Raw genomic sequence first — 21,121 nt, forward strand, 5'->3', positions numbered from 1 at the left:
TCGCCAGTCATAGTCCTCCTCTGGAACCAGAGGGGGCAGGAGGGGATGAGGTGTGCGGTACAAACACACACGCGCAGACAGAGAGAGGAAGAGGAATTGCCCCCTGTCCGTACGTCCTACGCAAATGAAACGCGCGAGGCTGCGAGGCAGTGGGGACTTCACATGGGGAAGGCCGCAGCAGGAGCCTCTGCACTCTTGGCTGCCCAGTGCAGGAGCGAGCTGGGCCCGGGACTGGGGAGGAGCGTCGGTCAGATGGCAGAGAGGAGAGCGGAGGAGGGAAGCTGCGGCCAGGCAGAGGGGGCAGGATGGAGGGCACTGCTGCTACCTATTAACCGTAGTTTCAGCGTCAGCGAAATGCCAGTGTCCTGGGGCGGAGCACTGCAAGATCCTCTGGCAGAAGCCCCTCGGAAGTCAGGGGTGGGTTGCTCAGAGGGAGGGTCGGCTGAAGGCTGCAGGGGCAGGAAGGTCCCGGGCAAGAGCAAGAGAGGGAGAAGGACATGGTGGCTCAGCTGAGGAAGGGCAGGGAGGAGCTGGTAGGCAGGGCAGATGGGTGAAAAGCAGCCCTGCGCCTAGGGGTGGAGGGCTGTTTTTGGAGGTCAGAACAGTGGAGGTGGAGGGTAGGGAAGAAGGCTGGTGGAAGCTCAGAGGGAGGGCTGGAAGGCCCCCCAGAGGTTTGAGATGCCAGGGCAGTGCTGCAGTGGATTCAGAGGCACGTAGGAAGCGGTGAGTCTGGCTGTGGGGGATGGACACGGTGGGACACAAAAGCATATTGCGAGCTCCATTTGCAAGCTCATTCCGCCGTGCTGTGAGCACAGGCAGCCCCGCGGCGTTCTCTTTGCAGGAACCCGAGCATTGCGGTTTGGGGATGGCTGTTAGTGTAACCTCGGCCTTTGTGGAGTTGGTGCTCAAAGAACGTGCCCATCGGACTGGCAGCAGATGGAGCGTATCACTGAGGCTTACTGGGCATACATCGTCCTGAACCAGCATCAGTGCAGCCACTTGCCCTGGTCTGGAGCTCAGATCTCACGCCCTCACTCGGCGCCACAAATGCCACCCACCCCACTCCCCCCGTCTGTCTCCTCCCACCTTGTTCCCTTTATTCTCTTCACACACACACACACACACACACACACACACACACATAGAGCCCTGTACAAGTCACAGCCAGGCCCACACACGATCTGCCAGCTCTCCCTGCACATCATGTCTCCCACCCCCTGCCTGAGCAGACGTTAGTCCAGCAAGGCTGTGTCCTTCTGGCAGTATAAATGGAAATTGTCCAACTGGCAGCAGCCCGGCCACTGATCTTTCTGGAAGACACTTTCCCCAGCAGATCCCAGGGGCTCCTGTAGCTCCGCTGCTCTGAGCACTCACCAGTGTCTTGTAGTCAATCTGCTGCCGGATGAGCTTGTCCTCGCTCAGCGAATAGCGGGCTTCCCCGGTGATGGAATCAATGGGGCCCTTTTCCATCTGCTGTTTGATGGCGCAGAAGAGGGAGAACAGCGGCTCGCCAGCGCATTCCTGCCCAGAGACATGAGGGAGGGAAACCGGGTGATGTCCGATGCCGCAGATCATCGGTTCCTACCTGCCAGCTTCCCAGACCGGGAGCTCGGATCCGCCAGGCCTCACCCGACACCCAGCACAACCCATCCCTAAAGGGGGGACCGTCTCCTGCTGGGCTTTGGTACGGCACTGCTGGCCTTGGCCCAGGATGACTCTAGCTTGCACCCTCTCTGCTCCCACCTACTCGCCTCTTCTCTACTTCCTTTTCATTCCCCATCCTCTCGCCCCTTTCCCATTCATTCCCACCCTCCTCCGACTGCTGCTCTCTCCCTGGCACTTCCATCCATCTCTTTCGTTTTCCAATTTCATACCACTCCTCCCTTCCCCTTCGTGCCCTCCGCTCCCTTCCATCTCCTCTCCTCCGCAATCTCATCCCCCTCTACCTTCCCTGCACTGCTTCCCCTCCCTTTCCTCTACCTTCCCCTCCCTCCCCTCTAGCTTCCCTGCACTGCTTCCCCCCCTTTCCTCTACCTTCCCCTCCCTCCCCTCTACCTTCCCTGCACTGCTTCCCCTCCCTTCCCCTCCCTCCCCTCTACCTTCCCTGCACTGCTTCCCCTCCCTCCCCTCTACCTTCCCTGCACTGCTTCCCCTCCCTCCCCTCTACCTTCCCCTCCACCTTCCCTTCACTGCCGCCCCTCTGCTCTAGCAGTCTGTCCCAAATCGATGAGCTAGATCACCATCCTCTGGTGTAAATCCTGGAGAAAACAAGTTAATAATCCAAAGCAAAGTGGCCCCTTTCTCACCTCCTACACCTGTCTGCCGCTTAATTAGCTTATATGCCTGCCCCATATTGCTCCCATGTGCTGTCTAGTGCCCTTATCAGGCTAGTGTTTAGGCTAAGGCAGGAAGATAAGAAGCTGAGAAGGGAGGAAAATGCATCTTATAAAAGCAGAGCTTTAGCGAGTCACCACGTTCGAGCCCCTCTTTTCATCTGAAAATGGGAGTTTGGTACTAGGAGCTACTGAAATTACCTTACAGGGACCTGCCAGACCTTCCCGCTAGGAGAGTTTGTGAGTTGGGGGCGTCTGGCTGGCTCAGGGGAATGGCACTGGGATACGGAGCCTTTTGCTCCAGCTGGTGAGTCCCCATCCTGCCCAGGAGTGGCTGGAAGGATGAGGAATCTGACGTGTGCTGGAAAGCTCAGGTCCATGTCTGAAGTTCAAGTGGGCTCTGTCCCTAGGGTGCTGGCCCAGGTGAGGCACAGGGGGCTCTCAGAAGGCAACATCATAATGAGCACCTCTGCTGGCAGTCTCAGCATGGAAACTAAGGCTACAATACCATCTCCTCCTCCCTAGTGAATTCAGGGCTGGTGTCTTGGACACTGAAAGCCTTGACCACCTACAGAGCACGCAAGGTTCCACTGCATCAGCCCTACTCAGGAGGAAACCTTGTTAGGGGTGGGACTGAAATTCATACTCCATGGCCCCCTCATTCCTGACAATTCTGCAGGCGAGGGTGCCAATGAGATGGACAGAGAACCAGACTGAGAACCGCCAACTCCTCCCACCTAGACCAGCTGTCAGGAATGGCTTTCTGTCTGTGCTGTGCTCAGGACTAGAAGGAGAGGCTCCAGGCTATCATGGCTGCAGCAAGCTCCCCTCCTGCCCTTTGGAAGGGTCTAAGCCCAGGGTGAAGAAGGTCTGGCGAGGAGCCTGGTATGAGAGTTACCAAACAAGCCATGGTGGCTGCTCTTTGGCCCAGATTAAGGCAAAGTGCCAAGACAGACAATTTTCTGCTGCCTTTGAAAACCAGGAGACAGTAAGGTCTTCTTGTCACCAGCCACTGGACCCAGAAGGTCCCGCCAGTGAGGATAAGGGTCTGGTGGGGTCACAGACGCACTCTGAATGGGTTGTGATAGCACACAGCCTGAGCTTTCTGCTGCAATGTGCTCCTTCCCCTGCTCACTGGCTCCCCGTCCTTGCAGAAATATCCCTCAGGGACCCATCTCTTGTACACTGCCGACAGAGAGAAAACCTGCCAGCCAGCTGCTCTGAGCAGCATTCCCTCCTCCTGACCTCTTCTTGGTCTCACCCAGTCCTCACACCTTCCTACTGCCCCTTTCCCACAGCATTCAGAAATAACTGCCTTGCAGCAGGGCCTGTCCTTTCTCATGTGTCTGGAAAGTGCCCAGCACAGACTGGCCACCTCCACCACCAAAGCATCCATGAGAGATGTGGTCTAATGCCCAGGTGTGCCACCTCCTCTTACCTTGAGGAACTTGTACAGAAGGAAGGTGAACCAATTAGTGAGCATCTTCTCTGCCACAGACTCTGTCCTACAATCACCCCCGGAAGAAAAAAGAGAATTGGAGATGGTTAGTCATGCTTATCAGACTGAAGGAGCTTACTGCTGAGTGTAAGAGGTGTCTGAGCAAGTCAGGGCCAAGCATAGGAGAGCACAGGGATGACAGCAACTTGCAGTCCCCTTACTGAAGCAAAGTGCATAGCATTGGTTATTACTGGGATGAGCAAACCAGATTGGACTAAATCAAAAGCAACTGGAACCTTTTCCCACCCACCAAAATGACAGCAAATCCCTGGAAAAGCCTGGATTAACTTCTCTCCCACCACATGCCATGCCTTGCACTTCCTGGCTTGGATTGAAATTGCCTGAATACTATGTGAGATATCACACACACAAAGTTATCCTGGAAATGTCCAACTGGGAGTGCTCCAGGGGCCAAGTGCCCCCTGTGTGTAGCTCCAGGAAAGCCACTGTCTGGGTTGTCCATAAGATTCTGATTACCCATCAGGAAGAAGGAGAGTCTGTGAGACTTTGGGCAAGCCACTTAGCTGCTCTGTGCTTCCCCAGCTGTTCAATGGGGCTCATAGCACCACCCTTCCTCCTGGGGCCTTTGAGGAGAAACACATTAAAGATTGTAAAGTGCTCAGACACTGTGGTGATGGGGCCCAAATAAATCCCTAAGATGGATCCAAACCAGTGGAGGAAATTCACCTGTAGCTGGTTATCAGGGCAGCTGGATCTGTTGACTGTGTTGTGGCCAAAAAAAGGCCTCTTCAGAATTGTGAGGCAAGTCCTGGGGCTCTCACTCTGTTACTAGTGGGTCCATATGCAAGCAGAACCCATGCTGACTCTTCAGTGGGAGCTCTGCTAGGGTAGGGACTGAGTCAAAATCTCAGCGCCAGATTCTGACGCCAGTTAGACCGGCATGAACCCAGAATAACTCCAGCACGGTCAGTGACACTCAGCTGGGTCTCTGTGAGGTTCCTTTCTGTCCATTGTTAGGACACACAAGTTTGCAGAACCAACAGAATTTCCTTGTCTCTCTTGATGCAACCTCTTTGCTCTTGGTGTTCCTCATTGCCCCATGACAGTTTCCTTTGGTTTCTAGCTAGTTTTGCTTCCTGCTTTTCATGCCTAAGCAAGATGCGGAGGGCCTGGATGGCACATACAGGGGGGAGTGCGTTTGCATTTTCGTTCCTGTGTCTTTGTATTCTGGGAGCAGCCTCCATTCAAACCAGAGCCCCATTGTACTAAATGCTGCGCAAACACACATTAAAGATCTCCCTTCCCTGAAGAGCCTGTTTTAGATTTAACACTGTCCCCATTCGAATGTCTCCGTTCCCATGAATACCTCTCGCCTTACCAGGGGGTGGTGAAAGCAGGCCCTAAATTCCAGGCTCAGTCTGACCTGACCACGTCCCTTTTAAAATTAAACCCCTCCTGTATTGTGATAACAAGCCCTTGCCAGCCTCAGAGTCTAGTTTGAGAACTCCCCAGTGACTTTTCTGTATTTCCTTTCTCACCGCCACTGGCTGTCCAGGTGGCTGTGTGTGTAGATTTCCCCCTTTCTAATCAGCCTGATTTGCCCACCCACTTCATTCAGTGATTGCCACTAGACTGTTGGTTGGTTGCTGTGTCTCACATGGCCCATGATCACAGAGTGTCATGCAGCCTGGTGTTCACATGACCCGTGTTCATGGCACATAGAATCATAGAATATCAGGATTGGAAGGGACCTCAGGAGGTCATTGAGTCCAACCCCTACTCAAAGCAGGACCAATCCCCAATTTTTGCCCCAGATCCCTAAATGGCCTCCTCAAGGATTGAGCTCACAACCATGGGTTTAGCAGGCCAATGCTCAAACCACTGAGCTATCACATCCTGATGCCTGCTGCTCCCTGAGTTTCAAAGGCCCTGCTACTGCAGCACAAAGATGGCCTGATGCTCACAGTGCATCCTGTGGCCTGGTGCTTCGTGAGTGTCGTGCAACGCACAGCTTGTGGCATGGCTCAGTGCCCACACTGCACCACATGGCCTGATGGTGCAGCCTGCTGTGCACCCTGGGGCAGTGCCCATCCTGCATCATATGGCCGAGCCCTGAAGCCCCATGTCACAAATCCAGTTCCACATCGATAAAGAAAACCGAATGACGTGTTGGCACTGCCAGCTCTGGGGATCCTGATACCTCTTTATTCAGTTATGGATCTAGCACCTGCAGGACTGTCACAGAGATGCTGCAATGGGATTTTACCAGCAAGCACCAGATGGGAAATCCTCTCCGACTGTCTCCTTCCTCCCGGCAGACACGCTGACCCAGACTGTGGAAGCTCACTGGCACCACTCAGGACTTGGCATCCACAGCAGGGATCTAGAATTTGCATCCCAGTGCTCCTAAAGTCAGTGCTTGAATGGAGATGCAGTCCCTATCACTGGAGCTGAAAGACACTCTCCATTTGCTCATATCGGAACAGGGACTGTGACACACAGCTGAGCAGTTCTGGTGCCATCCAATAGTGGGCAGTGAGGCACATACACTAACCTAGGGGTTGTCAAACGTCTGGCTCATGGGTGGGTATTTATATGGCCTGCATGACATACTTAGATTATCCGGCTTTCATTTTAAAAAAATGAAGTCGGTTTCTAACTCTTGTGGCTGCAGAAACAACTTCTAGATGTGACCTGAATATAAGCGAAGCAGGAAGGACTGCCTGAGTCTGCAAGCAGCCTGAAACAATGACTCGGGGGAGTGGAATGCTCCTGCCAAGGTCATCTGATTGGAAGATCAACTTTAAACCCCAATGGTGACATCTCAGTATCAACATTATCTATTTAATCACTGATTATTTTAGTGCCTGGGGAGGACCAAGAGTGGGAGCTGCTGCTGAGAAGGAAATTCAGGGAAGGGGAGAGTACTGAAGAGAGGAGGATGCTGTTAGTAGGGGGCAGCTGTGTCCACAGCCTAACCAGGAGATGCTTTGCTGCCAGATGGTGACTCACCTCCTCAGCAGCAGCTTGGGGTGGTTTTTGCTCTCCAAGTTCTTGTCAATGAGGTCAGCCAGGAGCTGCTTGAGGACATCGGTGGCATACTCCAGTTTGCTCTGCAGCACGGTCATGATGAGCGAAGCCACGTTGCCACGGTCCCGCATGGAGAAGCTGCGCTGGGACTCCAGAGTGCGGATGAAGGACAGCAGGAACACCTTGTTGTTGATGAGCTGGGCGAAGAGCTTTAGGCCCTTCTCTACCCGCTCCTGTCGATAGCCAGGGACCTGGGGAAAAGAGAAAAATGGCTTCCTTCATATTCAAGCCACCATAGGCCCCGACTCTGCAGCTGCTCTGGGGCTCAAGCACCCATGGGAAAAAATAGGGGGTACCCAGCACCCATCAGCCACAGTGGTTCCGGCCCTCGGGGCTGCCCACTGATCAGCTGTTCGGTGGGCTCAGGGGTGGCCAGGGGAGCAGCAAGCGGTTGGCAGGAGGCGCTGGGGGGGGCCTCCGGGGAGGAGGCAGAGTGAGAGCAGGGCCTCAGGGGAGAGGGCTTAGTGGGGGTAGGGCCTCAGGGTGGAGGGGGGGATGGAGCACCCCCAGGGGGAAAGAAAGCCAGTGCCTGTGCAAGCCACTAACTCTCCCCCAACAGTCACTGCTTCGTGGAACAGGGCTTGCTGTGCAAAGCAATGATTTCATGGCATGATGAGGTCACGCTGCAACAACGTACAGCATTGTAATGAGGGGCCAGGCCATGGCAGCTCCTACTAACCCGCCCCTACCCATGCACTCTACCCCATTGCCACTTGGTTCATGCCAACTGTGACACTAAACACCCTTGTATTCACACTCTCAACACAAATAATCTCTGTACAAAATATGCCTGGCGAGGTATCATTAGAAAACTAACGAGTCACTGATCATTAATATTCTTGCATAAGGTACGTACATGATGGGTATTAAGAGTTGTGAATATATGCTGGCATAATAACTGAAGTATGTGTGAACCAGCTATGTCAGGGGGAGTTTTAAACGGGTCTATCTTAAATAAAGGAATGTGTGTTTACCTCAGTTTACACATAACCAGTGAACAGACCCATCAAGCTAATGAGAGGTGGAGGCAAACCTCACACTGACAAGTGGGGGAGGAAACAGGAAGGAGTGTACATCCAGCAGGAGAGAGGAGCTTGGGCTGGGTTTCACTTTTCAGAAGACTCCATTTCAAAGGTTTCCTGATCTATAAAGACAGGGGGGTTGAACCTGAAGTGATAAGCAACTGAATCAACTGATTGTAGACAATATTCAGAGGTGAAAGTAAGCTGTACGCCCGGGTACAGCATACCGGTAAGAGCCGGTGCACCGTACTGGGGCAGTCCGGCTTCCCCAGGGGGCAATTTAAAGGGCCTGGGGCTCCCAGAAGTGGCTGGAGCCCCAGGCTCTTTAAATAGCCCCGCAGGGGCTCCCGGGGCTATTTAAAGGGCCAGTGCTCCAGCTGCCTCTGCCACCCTGGTCCTTTAAATAGCCGCTGGAGCCCCGCCACTTCCCCAGGGCTCCACCGGCTAATTAAAGGACCAGGGAAGTAGAAGCAGGGGAGCCCCAGGCCCTTTAAATACCCCCGGAGGCCCAGGCTGCTGCTGTTACCCTGGTGGGGGAGGGGGAGAGGAGGAGGAGGAGAAGGAGGGGGGCACTTACCTTACAGGGTGGGCTGGGGCTGGCTCTGACCCCCTCAGCCCCGCCCCTCCCGCCCTAGGCCCCACCCCTTCCGGGGGCCAGAGCTGGCCCCAGCGTACTGGTAAGTCACTCGACTTACTTCCACCCCTGACAATATTACTGTATTGTACAAGTATCTAGAGAGAGGCCTTTTCTGAAAGCTAATGACGCACAAGAAGTAATACCATGTGAAATGTCTGTATTAACACTATGTAAGGAATTACGGCTACTCATTGATATTAGGCTGCACAGTCTGCCCAGACAGGAGGGGATGTCACCGCTCTCTACCTGTCTCCTACATACATTTAGCCTGGTGGAATTAGAAACAATGGAAGCCCCATTTACACAGGGGGGATCAGAAGCCCACAGGAAGGGAAAAACAGCCTCTTGAAACAAAGTCATTTAACTTTGGAAGATATAAGCAAGGACAGACGCCATCTTTGGCATCCATCACTAGGCGGACAGAAGATGGCAGAGCTCTTGCAAGCTGAGAAAGATGGGTCCGTCAACCAGTCTATGAAGGTAGGGTTGAAGTCTCTGGAACTGAATATAGGTGAGAAACCTGTTTAGGCAAAGGTCTTTCACCTAAGAAGACAAGGGAAGTCAACACCTTGTATTTCTGTGGAAGGTCTGGACTGAGGGAGTCAGCCATGGCTGGGAAGAAGACGGACTAGTGAGAGAAACCACCTGGAACAAAGCCTGTATCTTGCTAGATTAAATATTAGACTTTTAAAAGCGTATTTTGTTTTGTTTTACTTGTCACTCTCTCTCCCTTCATTCCTCACACATGAGCTCACTTCATCCTATGTACATTTTGTTACCAATTTAATTTCATTTCTACCAGCAATCCACTCCATGCTGTGTTTAAAGGGGAGGGGGTATTTACCCGCGTGAAGTTAATAAGCTGTGATGTCCTTTCCTGCAGCAGCCCCTGCTACTCCAGTTCAGACTGACGGTGCTCCTCCAGCCTTTCCCTTTGCACGCACTGTTGTTACAATCCAGCCCCCACTCCAGCTCGCCGACCCACCTCAATCCTCACCTATCACAGTGACTATTCCAATCCTGCCCCCGTTCCAGAGCTCCGCCAGTGCCCCCCAGTGCTGATTTCCAGCCTCCCCTCCCCATGTAATTCCATTCCTGGGCTCCTACACACAGCTCAGCCGATAAACCTGAATCCTGACAACCTGCATAATCCCTGCTAGTCTAGTCCTCGTGCATGTTCCTGTATGGAGCCATGCCGAGTTGCATTTTCCATTCCCCACGCCATGCCATGGTCCCGGCCCGGGGACTAGACAAAGACCCCATGCTCATTTCCACACAACACCTAAACCCTGAATGGCAGCTTCCCAGGAGCTGCCTTACCTCCTGAACAGCTGTTCTGCCAGGTGCCTGGCTGTGGGATAGAGCATCAGTGCTGTTGACTGACGGATGCACTGAGGACTCGGCTTTGACGCTTCCAGATTTTGTGTTTTCTGCCTCACTGTCAACTCTTTTAGAGTCGTAAATTTTTTTGCAGAGATTACAGATGGCAAAATTGCCTATAAGCAAAAACCAACAAACAAGAACAACCCATCACCCCTACCAGCGAGGAAATAATTAGCTTGCTTGCATGTTTAATACTGGCTAATCCCATGGCGATTTTGGAGCAGCATAAAGTTTATTTCAGCTGTGTCTGGAAGTAGTTAATTTGTTAAAAAGGTGGTGAATGAGAACCTGCCCTGAATAGGCCCTGTGCTGGGGCCTTTTCCCAATTGGTACCTTCACCGGGCTGGCAAGGCTTGGTGTCTGTCTGTTTCATTCACTTTAACTCTTTCTTGGCACTAGAAAGAAGGTAGCAGAAAAGACCCTGCTCTGGCTTCTTTAGCAAAGCAGATTGGTAGTGGAAGTGCTGCTGTCACCTACGAGGTGGAAGAAATGTGCCTGGATTTGAGTGATGGGGAAACAGAGCCAGAGATCAAAGGGGTCAGAAGAAATGGTTTGATTTCTGAGCGCTGGAAGGTTTGGTTGGCTGCAATGCACTTGGGAAAAGCCCCCACTCTCTGTGTATGTGTGTATATGGGAGCATGTACTCAGTGCATTGGATGGGCCAATTTCTGTTTAGTCCATTGGTGTTTGCTAGTGTAAATGAGGGCAACATTTGGTCCTAGGTGTGCAAGCAGCTCTGTGTGTGCTCAAATACATGGTTTGTGGGAAACTGTTTATTCTATAAAGCCAAATGAGGCGAGCTTGGGGAGAGCAGGACAAGGCCCCGGATACGACTGTGCTCCGGGTACATGGTTGTCCCATGCTCACCATTAAAAGCAACATCATCCACTGGTTACCACAAAGTAGCATCCGAGCTGCGTTACTACTTCCCTTTCCTAACTGGGGAGCAAGGAACAACTGGCCTCCCTAATACCCTTCCCAGGAAGATGCTGGCAAATAAGGAAGCCTGAGTGGTCACTGCTCTATGCAGGCGTGCTTCTCTAGCGTTAGCAGAATTTCAGTCCCCATGAAGGGGAGGAGTGAGAGCACCAGCTACCTCCAATTACTCCGCAGTCCAGAGTAGAGCCTGTGCCAGCTTCCCCTATGCAGCTCTGCCAATGCACCTCCGTCCTGGCCTTCCCTGCTAGCTCATGCCTGGGCCTCTCCAAAGCACAGAGCCTGCCAAGATTGCCAGAGCTCTGCGAACGCACCCTTCAGGCTTGGCCTGCAGCACGCCCCATCTATCCCAGCCCAGGTCTCCCTGGAGCAGAGCTTGGCTGCTGTGCCAAACTCCAAAGTGGTTTTTGCAATGTGGACAGATGTTCCCCTGGGACTATTATAAGGCTCAGCACACTCATTCTCACCAGTGAGGTAATGCACTGCACCAGCCCACAGCCTCCTGGGACACCGCTGCTCATCCGCACGACAGGGAGGTTCCCTGGGCAGAAAAAGCCCAGGGGAGCTGAGCTCCCTCCAAGCCCAGGGGGCGTCTGAAGATGAGCACTAACGTGGCAAATTTGTTATCCCATCACAAAGAGCAATGCAGTTACAGAGCATGTTTTACATGTTAAAAATATATCTTCTCTCGATGCTGCCAATCCTTTCTGAAAGTACTGCCGTGCCCATGGGCAGTGCAGACATCCCGGGTGTGCCATGCCCTTGGACAGCGCAGACATCCCGGGTGTGCCATGCCCCTGGGCGGCGCAGACGTCCCGCGTGTGACGTGTCCACGGGCAGCGCACACGTGCTGGGTGTGCTATGCCCATGGGCAGCATAGATGTCCCAAGTGTGCCGTTCCCCCAGGCAGGGCAGACGTCCCGGGCGTGCCGTTCCCCCGGGCAGTGCAGACGTCCCGGGTGTGCCGTTCCCCCAGGCAGTGCAGATGTCCCAAGGGCCACTGTGCACATGGGCATCACAGAAGTCCTGGAAGACACCATAGCCTTGGTTGTGCAGAGGTCCCATGAGCAGTGCAAATGTCCTGGAGGGGCGCCATGCCTGGAGGGCTGCACAGACATCATAAAGGGCCAGTGTGTCCATGGGCAGTGCACTTGCCAGGGAATGCTGCAATGCCATGGAAGGGTATGTGGATCTGCCTGGGGTCCCATCTCTAATGTTTGTTCACTGAAAAAGTCCAGAGCACTCCAGCAGGAAGAGGACCCAATCCCATGAGAAAGTTAATGCAATGGAGACAGACAGACAGACACACACACACACCCTGGCACTCTTCAATATGGACACACCACTCATCCCACCACTGGTAGAATGCTCCCATTTTTCCAGGTCTCCCCACTGTGAGTCTGGCATACGGGCTCATCCAGGAAACCCACCATTATTTCAACTGTTGCAGAGCAGCACCCCAGTGAGCTGATGTGATGTCTTTATGCTACTTCAATACAGATTAGGTTGTGTCACAAGGCAGTGACCTCGCTCATGTCACTCTGTGATGGTGTCGCAGTCACAGTGCCGTGAGGGTGTCTCTTCTATTCCAGACAGAATGGGGAGGCAGGGGCCAAGCAGGAAGCCGGAGGGAGGAGATGGTCATTGTTCCTGCTTACCTCCAGATCCCTCAGGACAGGGTGGTCTTCAATGCCAGGGAAAAGCACCCTCATGGTATAGGTGCGGTAATCAAGGAAGGGGATGCCAGCGCCATCCAAGTCGCTCGTTAGCTCGTGAATGTCCGTCTGAAGCTCTGCAAAAGCTGAAACAAAGAAACCCATCCCCATTGCAGCGATGGTCCAGACCCACCCTGACCCTACCTGGAAGGAGGTCAGGCTAACACCTGTACGGGTGTCACCAGTGATGGGGGAGGAGGAGGATGTGCAGATGGAGAGATAGGTGGGGAAGGAGCAGGCTGTACTTGCCCACCTACCAGCCTCTGCCTCTGATCTAATGCCAGACAAAGCTTCCATCTAGAAAAAGGCCCACGCTAATTTAGGAAACTCAGTTTAAACAGGATTCCAGCAAAGCCTGTTCTTATCACCATTTGTCCAGCCCAGGTGGATGGGGCCAAACTGTGTCAGAACCAGAGATGGGCCTGACTGGGTCTGAATGTTCCTGAGCTCCAAGGGTGACTGGCTCCTGTACCGGATCCAGATTCAGTGGCTAAACCCTATCTTTTGAATGGACCCAATTGGACCTTGGATCTAAACTGGCCAGAACTTTGGAGAAGGGGATCCAAAGCCAGATCCAAACTTGGTGGATCAGGGTCCTCTAGCTAGAGCTGTGTTTTCACTGCAAGCCTTCAGGGAATTAATATCTTCCTTTCAGCATGCCCTCTGCCAGCCCTGGGGCCCCGCCTCTCCATCGTACCTTCCTTGCACTCCAGAGCCACTCTGGACTCCAGGTTGTCCATTTGCATCTGTAGCCGCTTTAGGGTCAGGTCGCTCTCGCGGGACTTGCGCTTGTATGCAATCAGCACGGCCACGATGAAGATGATGAGCAGGCCGCCAGCCACGGCAATGCTGACGATGGCCGGCAGGCTGAGCAGGCTGTCGGGAGAGATGTAGACCATCCCTGGGGAGAACTCCAGTCCTCCCACTCGAGCCTGCAAGGGAATAAGCAAACAGGCACGTTACAAACACCAGCAGACAGGACCTCCCAGAGCTTGGCTACTCCTCAGAGGAACTCCAACCAACTCAACCTGCAGCAATAGCACCTGAGCCAACGACCTTCCCTGCTCTCCCAAGCTAAGCAGGGTCTGAAGTACTCCGTGTTTGGCTGGGAGACCACGAATCCCAGAGAAGTGGTGCCTTTGACATAGGAAGTGGCACACTTCTTTCTGACTAGACACTGAGCCCAGCATGGTGCTAGATGCTGGCTTTAGCAGTAAAGGTCAGGTTCAGGTGGCATGTGATCTATAAACACCCACTCGTGCCTCTTGTGAGAGCAAAATTATTAGTCGCAGTGCCCTGGCTGAACTGCAGCTTGGGTATATTCTGACCCTGTTGTGTTGTGTTGTGCTGCTCTACGCTGATCCCGCCCTGCCCCAGAATGTGCATTGGCCTCTCAGCTGCATTCTGATGAGACAGTCCCGATTACTGGGCAGGGTGCTAGAAGAAGCCAGCTGCCATGTCAAATCCCAAGGACAGTTTGCTGAGCTGGCAGGTAGAACAGTCTTCTACTGATTTGTAAAACTGAACAAACTGGATCCAGAAACCACAGGGGACAAATAAGCATGGAGCACATGGAGCCCAACATGTCCTCTTTAGAGTGAACGTCCTCATGAGAGCCCCTGCTCTGTTACTCCAGCCTTACACCAGGGGAACTCAGAGCAGGGCTTGACCCTAAGGCTTTGCTTTGAACTCTTAGTGCCCTTGGCGATTGCATGGAGCCAGAGATGTCCCTTGGGTACGGCGAATCGGGGCAGCTGCTCTGGGTCCCTCACTGTGGGGAGTCCCGCGGGTCGGACCAATTGGCTGGATTTGTCACTTTCGCCCCAGACCTCGCACCCCCTAGGGACGGCCCTGCTTGGAGCTCTAGGTGGCTTCCTAGGGGTCACTTACTGGTTAAGAGACACCACGTAGCGGGCACCCCAACAGATGGTGTTGCTTACCCCAAGAGGTTTGCACCCCTCAGATCACCTCTGAGATGGGGCTGCTGGGAGCCCGTGTGTCGGCAGAGCCTGCCCATATCTCCAGACTGCAACCCTAGAGGGTTAGTTGTTACATGCTGTTCCTAGTCATTTCTATAGAGTGGGACATTCTGGTGGGCTACTCTTGGGCATGGGCAGCGCTACTGCCTTGCGCCACAGCCACACGAGCAGTGCCAGCAGACAGGCAGCCAGGGAGAGGAAGGGAGTGGCTCTGCCTATAGAGCAGCCTACGTTACTATCATCCCCAGAAGCTCTGTGCAGGGCCTGTGACCCAGTCAGCCTTGTCGCTGGGGTTAGCCAGTCCTGCCTGAGCGCTTCTTCCCCGCCAGGCATGGCGGGCCCTGCCTGAGATGCTGGCTGATGCTGAGGAGCACCCAGTGCATTCCAGCCATGCCTCTGTGGCAGGCTGGAGCTGCCCCCTGCCACATGGCCCAGCTGCTGGAACGGGCCCTGCAGCAAGCGGCACCGATGGCCACTCCACCCAAGTCGTCCCCTGGGACAGGGATTGGGCAAGTGCTCTCGGCATGCGGCCTGGTCCCTTTCTAGCACAGTTCCCTCCATCTAAATATGAGTGCTCCCCCCCCATATTCCCAGCCCCCACAGCCATCTCCCCCCCTCCCAGTCAGGTGGCCAGCCTCATTCTCCCTGCCTGTTCTCAGCGGGCAGCCTGCTCCCTGGCCTGCCGCCTTGCTTGTCTCTTCCCCACTTCACTCTCCAGGGTGGGGACACACAAGCCACCCCCCGGTGCTGCAGTGGGAGGCGACTGGCACTGGGAAGCTTAGCTGAGGGAGGGGGCTGGGCCCAGCAGCGGGCAGGGCAGGGGAGAGGGGGCTCACAGTCCCTGAGACCCTGCGGCGTCCCTGCTGAGCAGGATGGCAGGAGACACACCCAGGCTCCTGGGCAGGAGAGTCCAGATGTGGCTCCGAGATGTCTGGGGAGAGCTGTGCCTGCTCTTTCCTCCTCGCATGCAGGGACCTGTTTTTCAGGCACTACTTTGCGAGAGCCGACAGAAGGAATTCTTCCCAGCGGAGCAAGACTCTCATCCTACACGCGCGTACTGCCGGTCATGCTGCGGGAACGCAACATGGCCTCACACACTGTGGAGTTACACCCAGTCCCAGTGGGGTAAGAGAAGGGATGACCCAGTAAAACCAGTACTGGGGGAAAGAGATTTTTTTTCACAAAGGGCTGTGGGGCAGCATGTGCCAGGGATTCTTTCATGGTCACATGGAGCAAGCTTGACCTTGGATTTCATGGTCTTGTCTGCAGCGCTCACCCACGGTAAACAGCCGGGAACTAAACAGACCAGATCTTCAGCGGGTGTAAATCGACACCGCCCCTCTGTGCCGTCACCCTGACTTGCACAAGCTGAAGGTCTGGCCCTGGGTGTCTACCATGGGAAGGTGAAGGGCTGAGTGAACGATGTTGGGTTTGGGATTGGGACCTGGGGCTGTCGAGCCTCTGCATGTAGAACCCGCTTATCAAGAACGTGCTAAAAATGAAACACCTGCTCTAAAGACAGCAAAGGGCAGCCTGGATTTCCTCCAGAGGGTTCCTGTGGACGTGTGAGCCATGCATAGTGAAAGGCAGCTCTAGAGACAAGGGCACTGTATGAGAAGGAGAGCAGGGTGTATGTCCTGGGGAGTGTACAGGAGCTGTCAAGAAGCAGGGATGGGATTAAGAAACGGGAAGTCTAAGCTAAATATGAGAAAATGCTCCCTACCAGAGAGACCTATCAGCTCATTGGCTTGTCTCCCAAAATGAGGTTGCTGGGATTATTTAACATGGGCCGAAGAATGGACGTGGTAGAGCAATCTTGCCCTGCCAGGGGGACGTACTAGATGTGACCAGACAGGTTGACAGTAGCTCCTAGGATTCTGTGAGTTAACATCCTTGCTCTCAGCTCTGGCTTCACAGCAAGCAACCTGGTTTCCTTGTCAGTTTCTTCTTCTCTTGCCCTCTTTGACCTCTTGTTTGATTTCACTGCACTCAGGCTAACAATCCGAGCCTCTGGCAAAACATTCTGCTCAGATCCTGCCTGTAATTTCGAGGACTGGGGGAGACAGAAAGCAGTGGGAAACTGGAATCCTGCACTTTATGTATGGTCCAAGCACAGAGCAGACGCCTCCATATCCATTCTATACGCACATGGCCGGGCCAAGGACGTCGACCTGGACACGATTTCTGGGAGTGAGACTCTCTGTGGTATCAGGTCTCACCTCCAGCCTCAGACCAAACTGGAACTCAGTACCAGCGGCAGTAGATTTAAGCCAAATCCTCTACCCACGATCTAGCTTACGATAGGGTGATCGCTGTGCTAATTCTATTATTGCAACAGGACTCTATACATCCCAGGACATGCTCCCTCCCTCCCAAACCTAGCCCTGGAGACCTGACCTCCAGACAGTAGTGACTAATTTGGGATTTGGGAGACGGCCGCAGCTGACGTTTCAATGCAAACCTTATTCCCCACCTCCACCTCCCCACCACCCTCCTCTCACATACATGCATCTCTCTCCTCTGCAGCTTCTTCCCTCCTCTCACCTCAGTGACCCTTCGCCCCTTTTCCTAGCTCATCTCAAAACCATACACTTGTTCCATGTCTTTTAGTTTTCTCTCTCCTCCTGTTATTTAACTCTGTCACTGTTTTCTGATCCTTGCACTGAGAGCTGATCGAGGGAGGGAACACACTGACATCCACAAGAAACTCTATCACTGTTGTTTTCTACTTCACTATTCCCCTTTGCAATTGTTCATACATTCTCACAAGCCCTTGTGGACCTCGGTAAGTGTTACCACCCCCCAACTTCCCCGCAAAGGGGATGTTCAGTGATTTGCTCAAGATCACACAGTGTATCACTGGCAGAAGGATCCAGGAGATCTGATTGCTAATTCCCATCTCCCTCCTCATCCTCACAGTGGAGTTCCAATGAAACAGCGAGGCACTAACTTGAGGAACAACAATATCAGACTGGAGAAGACATTCCCCAGAATGGCTGTTCCCTCCATTAATTCCAGCTTCCGTGCCATTGCTAAACCAGTGGCTTTTACTGCAGGTAACCGTCAGTCCTTGATCCGCAGCTCAGCCATTATCAGAGCAATGACTCTGTGTTTGCAGATTTATGGCATTAACTCACCCTTAGTGCACTGTCATGTTACTGATGTTCACAAACATGTTTAAACACAACCATCTTCCCACATTTCTAGGGGGGCCTATCCTGTACACGGGGAGCCTTGTTCTATGACTCTCTCTACCTGACCAAGGCTACAGTGATCAGAGAATCCCTGTGTCATGGAAAGGTCTGATTCTGCTCTCAGTCTCACTGAACGCCTTGAGTTCCTTTGTCATCCTCCTGCCTCTTGGCTTATCTCCCAGGCCTTGGCTTTGCCAGTCCCTGACTGAGCTTTTTAACTGCATCCATGAAAATGCTGGCGGACTCATTACGTCCTATTCAAAATCCCTGGAATAAAAGCAGAGAATGATATCACTAGCATGTCCATAATGTGCTCTACAGCTGTGAATTAATTGAGCCCCATTCTATGGCGGGCACAAATTATCATCTCCATTTTACAGCAGGAGAAACTCTGGCATAGGGAGGTGAAGTGACGAAGGTCACACAGTGAGTTTGTGGCAGAGTCAAAAATGGAACCAAGACATCCTAACCACCAGTTCTCTGCTCTAACTCAGAAAACACTCTCTCCTTAAGTACCCAAGTATTATATCACCAGCAACCTCTATGGATTTCTCACCATTGAAATAATATCAAAAAAATTCTACCCTACAAGGGGAAATAAATTGATCAGGGTCAATCAAAAACATTGCTCATCCACATTTGCAGACAGCAGCCTTGTCTGTTTGCATGCCCAGGGTGTAATGTCATCTGCAGATTCATTTCTTTCAACCAATAGAATTGTAAAATGCAAATAATTTTGCTGACTCAAAGTGAGCTGTAGCTCACGAAAGCTTATGCTCTAATAAATTTGTTAGTCTCTAAGATGCCACAAGTACTCCTTTTCTTTTTGCGAATACAGACTAACACGGCTGCTACTCTGAAACCTGTAATTCGGTATCGACAGTATTCAAAATACGGAGAAGAGGAGAATAAAGGAGTGGTGGAACAGCGAGGCACCACTAAATGGAGGGAGGAGGAGGAGCTACCTCTCAGGCCACAATTTCACCAGGATCTTCATTTTTCATAGGAATAATACTAAAAATAACACTAAATTATGCAGACGGCAGTGTAATCTTTAGGCACCAAAGCCCAAAGATCCATTCACCATATGGTCAATTCCCTGCACTTTCATTCTTTTCCTAGGTGGCAGATTTTAACCCTTTCCATGCTATAGCTGCAGCCAGTGCTAAGCCAAGCAGAGCACTCTCCCCGTGGCAGGAGCGTTTGGAGGCATGGAGGTGTCATGCCGCATACATGTAGCCACACTGCACAAGTACTTTGGCACCACACAGCTGGTCCCAGGCAAAGCAGAGAAGTGGGCTTCTATTGAAGGGATTCCCTATAACAGGGGATGCCAGCTGTCAGAGCACTATGCTTTTAGGAGATCCCGCATGAGCTACAAGGGTCTCCAAGTTTGTTTATGTTAACACTCCCACCCAGGACTGGGGCATTGCCTTCTGGAGGGGATCACCAACTTCCTAGTGACTACTATAATGGGATCAAATTCCAAAGGATCCTGGAATTCTCAGTGGTTCCCATTCTCTCAGGGTTTCCCATTAATGCCTTACTTACCATCACTTTGTGCCGTCCAATGAGGTTCGGGGACTCGCAGAGCAGCTGCACGTCCGACACGGTCACCACACATGGCTTCTCTCCTATCAGTACGGTGTAATTCAACTTGGCGTTCCCTCCAGCCACCGGCGGGATTAGGTTCTTCCCCTGGACCAAGAGCAGCAAACCCACAAACATCTCAGCAGGGTGTAACGTGCCATTGGGTTGTCCCTGTGATGTGAGTGCCCTCACTAGACATGCCTTCCTTGGCTCACCATTTACGGCCTTCCCCAATGAGAGTAAATCCTGACCCACCCCTGGAAGATTGGGACAGATTGGTACAGGGCTCCCCTGCATCTTGTCTCTCTGGAATTACAGGCCTACATTTGCAAAGATAGGTGTCTACTCTGTGCCTGTACAAGCAGCTAACTGGACCCACAAAACACACGTACACCTGCAAAATGGTTGCCTGTTTTGAATGTGCAAGTGTGTCTTTTGTGTGCACAATTATCTGTTTGCACACACATCACATACAGGGGTCCATATTGGAAAATGTAGGCCATAAATTGCTCTTTCTTGCTGTCTGGCTCACAGAATGTCTCAAACCACAAAGGGGCTGTTCTTGGATTTGCACAAATGGCGAGTGAGCAAGCTTTAAAATTCCAAACGTGCCGCATCTGGCTGTCATAATAACCATATTGTCAAGTACTGCAGCACAAACAGAGACATGGGGCCAGCTTCTCAGCTGGCGTAAACCAGTGTAGTTCCAGGAAAATCAACAGAGCTATGCTGCATTACACCAGCTGAGGGTCTACTCCATGGACATCCACTAGGGTGAACTGTCAAGAAGTGAAAAGGTTAGTTGTTCGAAGCTCTGTCCCCTGCGGGTAGGGTGTTATGGAACATCACAAACATTCTCTTTCCCTTTTCAGGTGTTTCCCTTTTCAGTGCAGTTTCTGCCGCTAAGAAATCTAATCCGCACACCAGGCTCCTGCAGCACAAGACAATATCTGCTGCGGTTTGGGGTAAAGTTAAGAACGCTGTGCTGCTATTGGTGGGATGTTGGCAGGCGCAGCGCTGAGATTGGTGGGATGCTGGTGGAGTCTCTGTTGTGATTGGAGGGATGTTGGCAGGCGCTCTGTTAGGACTGGTGATGCTGGGACTGGTGAGATGCTGGTGGGGGCTCTCTTGGGACTGGTGGGATGTGGCAGGAGCTGTGATTGGCTGGATGTGTTCCTGGAGGGTACCATCATTCTCTGATGCTGCTCCCTTACCCCCATCTCCTCACCTTTAGGATGATGGGAGTTCCCGGCTTCAGTTCCAGGATCCCCGAGGGGTTGAAAGCCTCAAAGACTGGATTTGGGTAGTAGGTGAAGTTGGTTTTGTTGAGGATCAGCAGGGACTGAACATTATCCAAGATGAAACCAAACTCTTCTGGGCGCTCGGTTAACTCGGACTGGTGATTTGGGTCCACGGCCAGCGCTGGAGCCTGGCAGGTCATCTCCGTGGCATTCTGTACCTCGCAGATCTACAGGGCATGAGCCAACGGAGAGCTTTATCAGAGCAACCCCGCCCGCAACAGACACTTACAAGAGACTGAATCCCCTCCAATAAAACAATATCCCACCCACAGCTGGGGAGAGGAAGGTAGCTACTGGGCTGCTATAAGGGACCAGCTGGGGCACCACAGTCACTCCACTACTACATTCAGCACCTTGAGAGCACATTCAGCTGGGGCCACAGCTGGAAGAAGCATGGGGAACCCGTCACTCCTGCACATGAGTCCCCAGTTGCTCCAGCTCAAGGCTGAGGCACACTATGGGGGCCAGTGTAAGGGCACCTT

The 21,121-nt window shown here is 52.8% G+C and overlaps 1 protein-coding gene across 1 annotated transcript in view; it reads right to left on the bottom strand.

Moving 5' to 3' along the window:
- PLXNA4 (plexin A4) overlaps positions 1 to 21,121 on the bottom strand; it is a 600,205-nt gene that overhangs the window by 65,796 nt on the left and 513,288 nt on the right. The window contains exons 17-23 of the mRNA XM_038372558.2: positions 20,567 to 20,806; positions 19,300 to 19,446; positions 13,273 to 13,507; positions 12,519 to 12,661; positions 6,805 to 7,073; positions 3,772 to 3,838; positions 1,375 to 1,521 (exon numbers count right to left, since the gene is read on the bottom strand). Of these exons, the coding sequence (XP_038228486.1) occupies positions 1,375 to 1,521; positions 3,772 to 3,838; positions 6,805 to 7,073; positions 12,519 to 12,661; positions 13,273 to 13,507; positions 19,300 to 19,446; positions 20,567 to 20,806 (1,248 nt within the window). The remainder of the gene's footprint in view (positions 1 to 1,374; positions 1,522 to 3,771; positions 3,839 to 6,804; positions 7,074 to 12,518; positions 12,662 to 13,272; positions 13,508 to 19,299; positions 19,447 to 20,566; positions 20,807 to 21,121) is intronic.

The sequence above is a fragment of the Dermochelys coriacea genome, chromosome 1 (assembly GCF_009764565.3).
Source record: "Dermochelys coriacea isolate rDerCor1 chromosome 1, rDerCor1.pri.v4, whole genome shotgun sequence".
Lineage (NCBI taxonomy): Eukaryota > Metazoa > Chordata > Testudines > Dermochelyidae > Dermochelys > Dermochelys coriacea.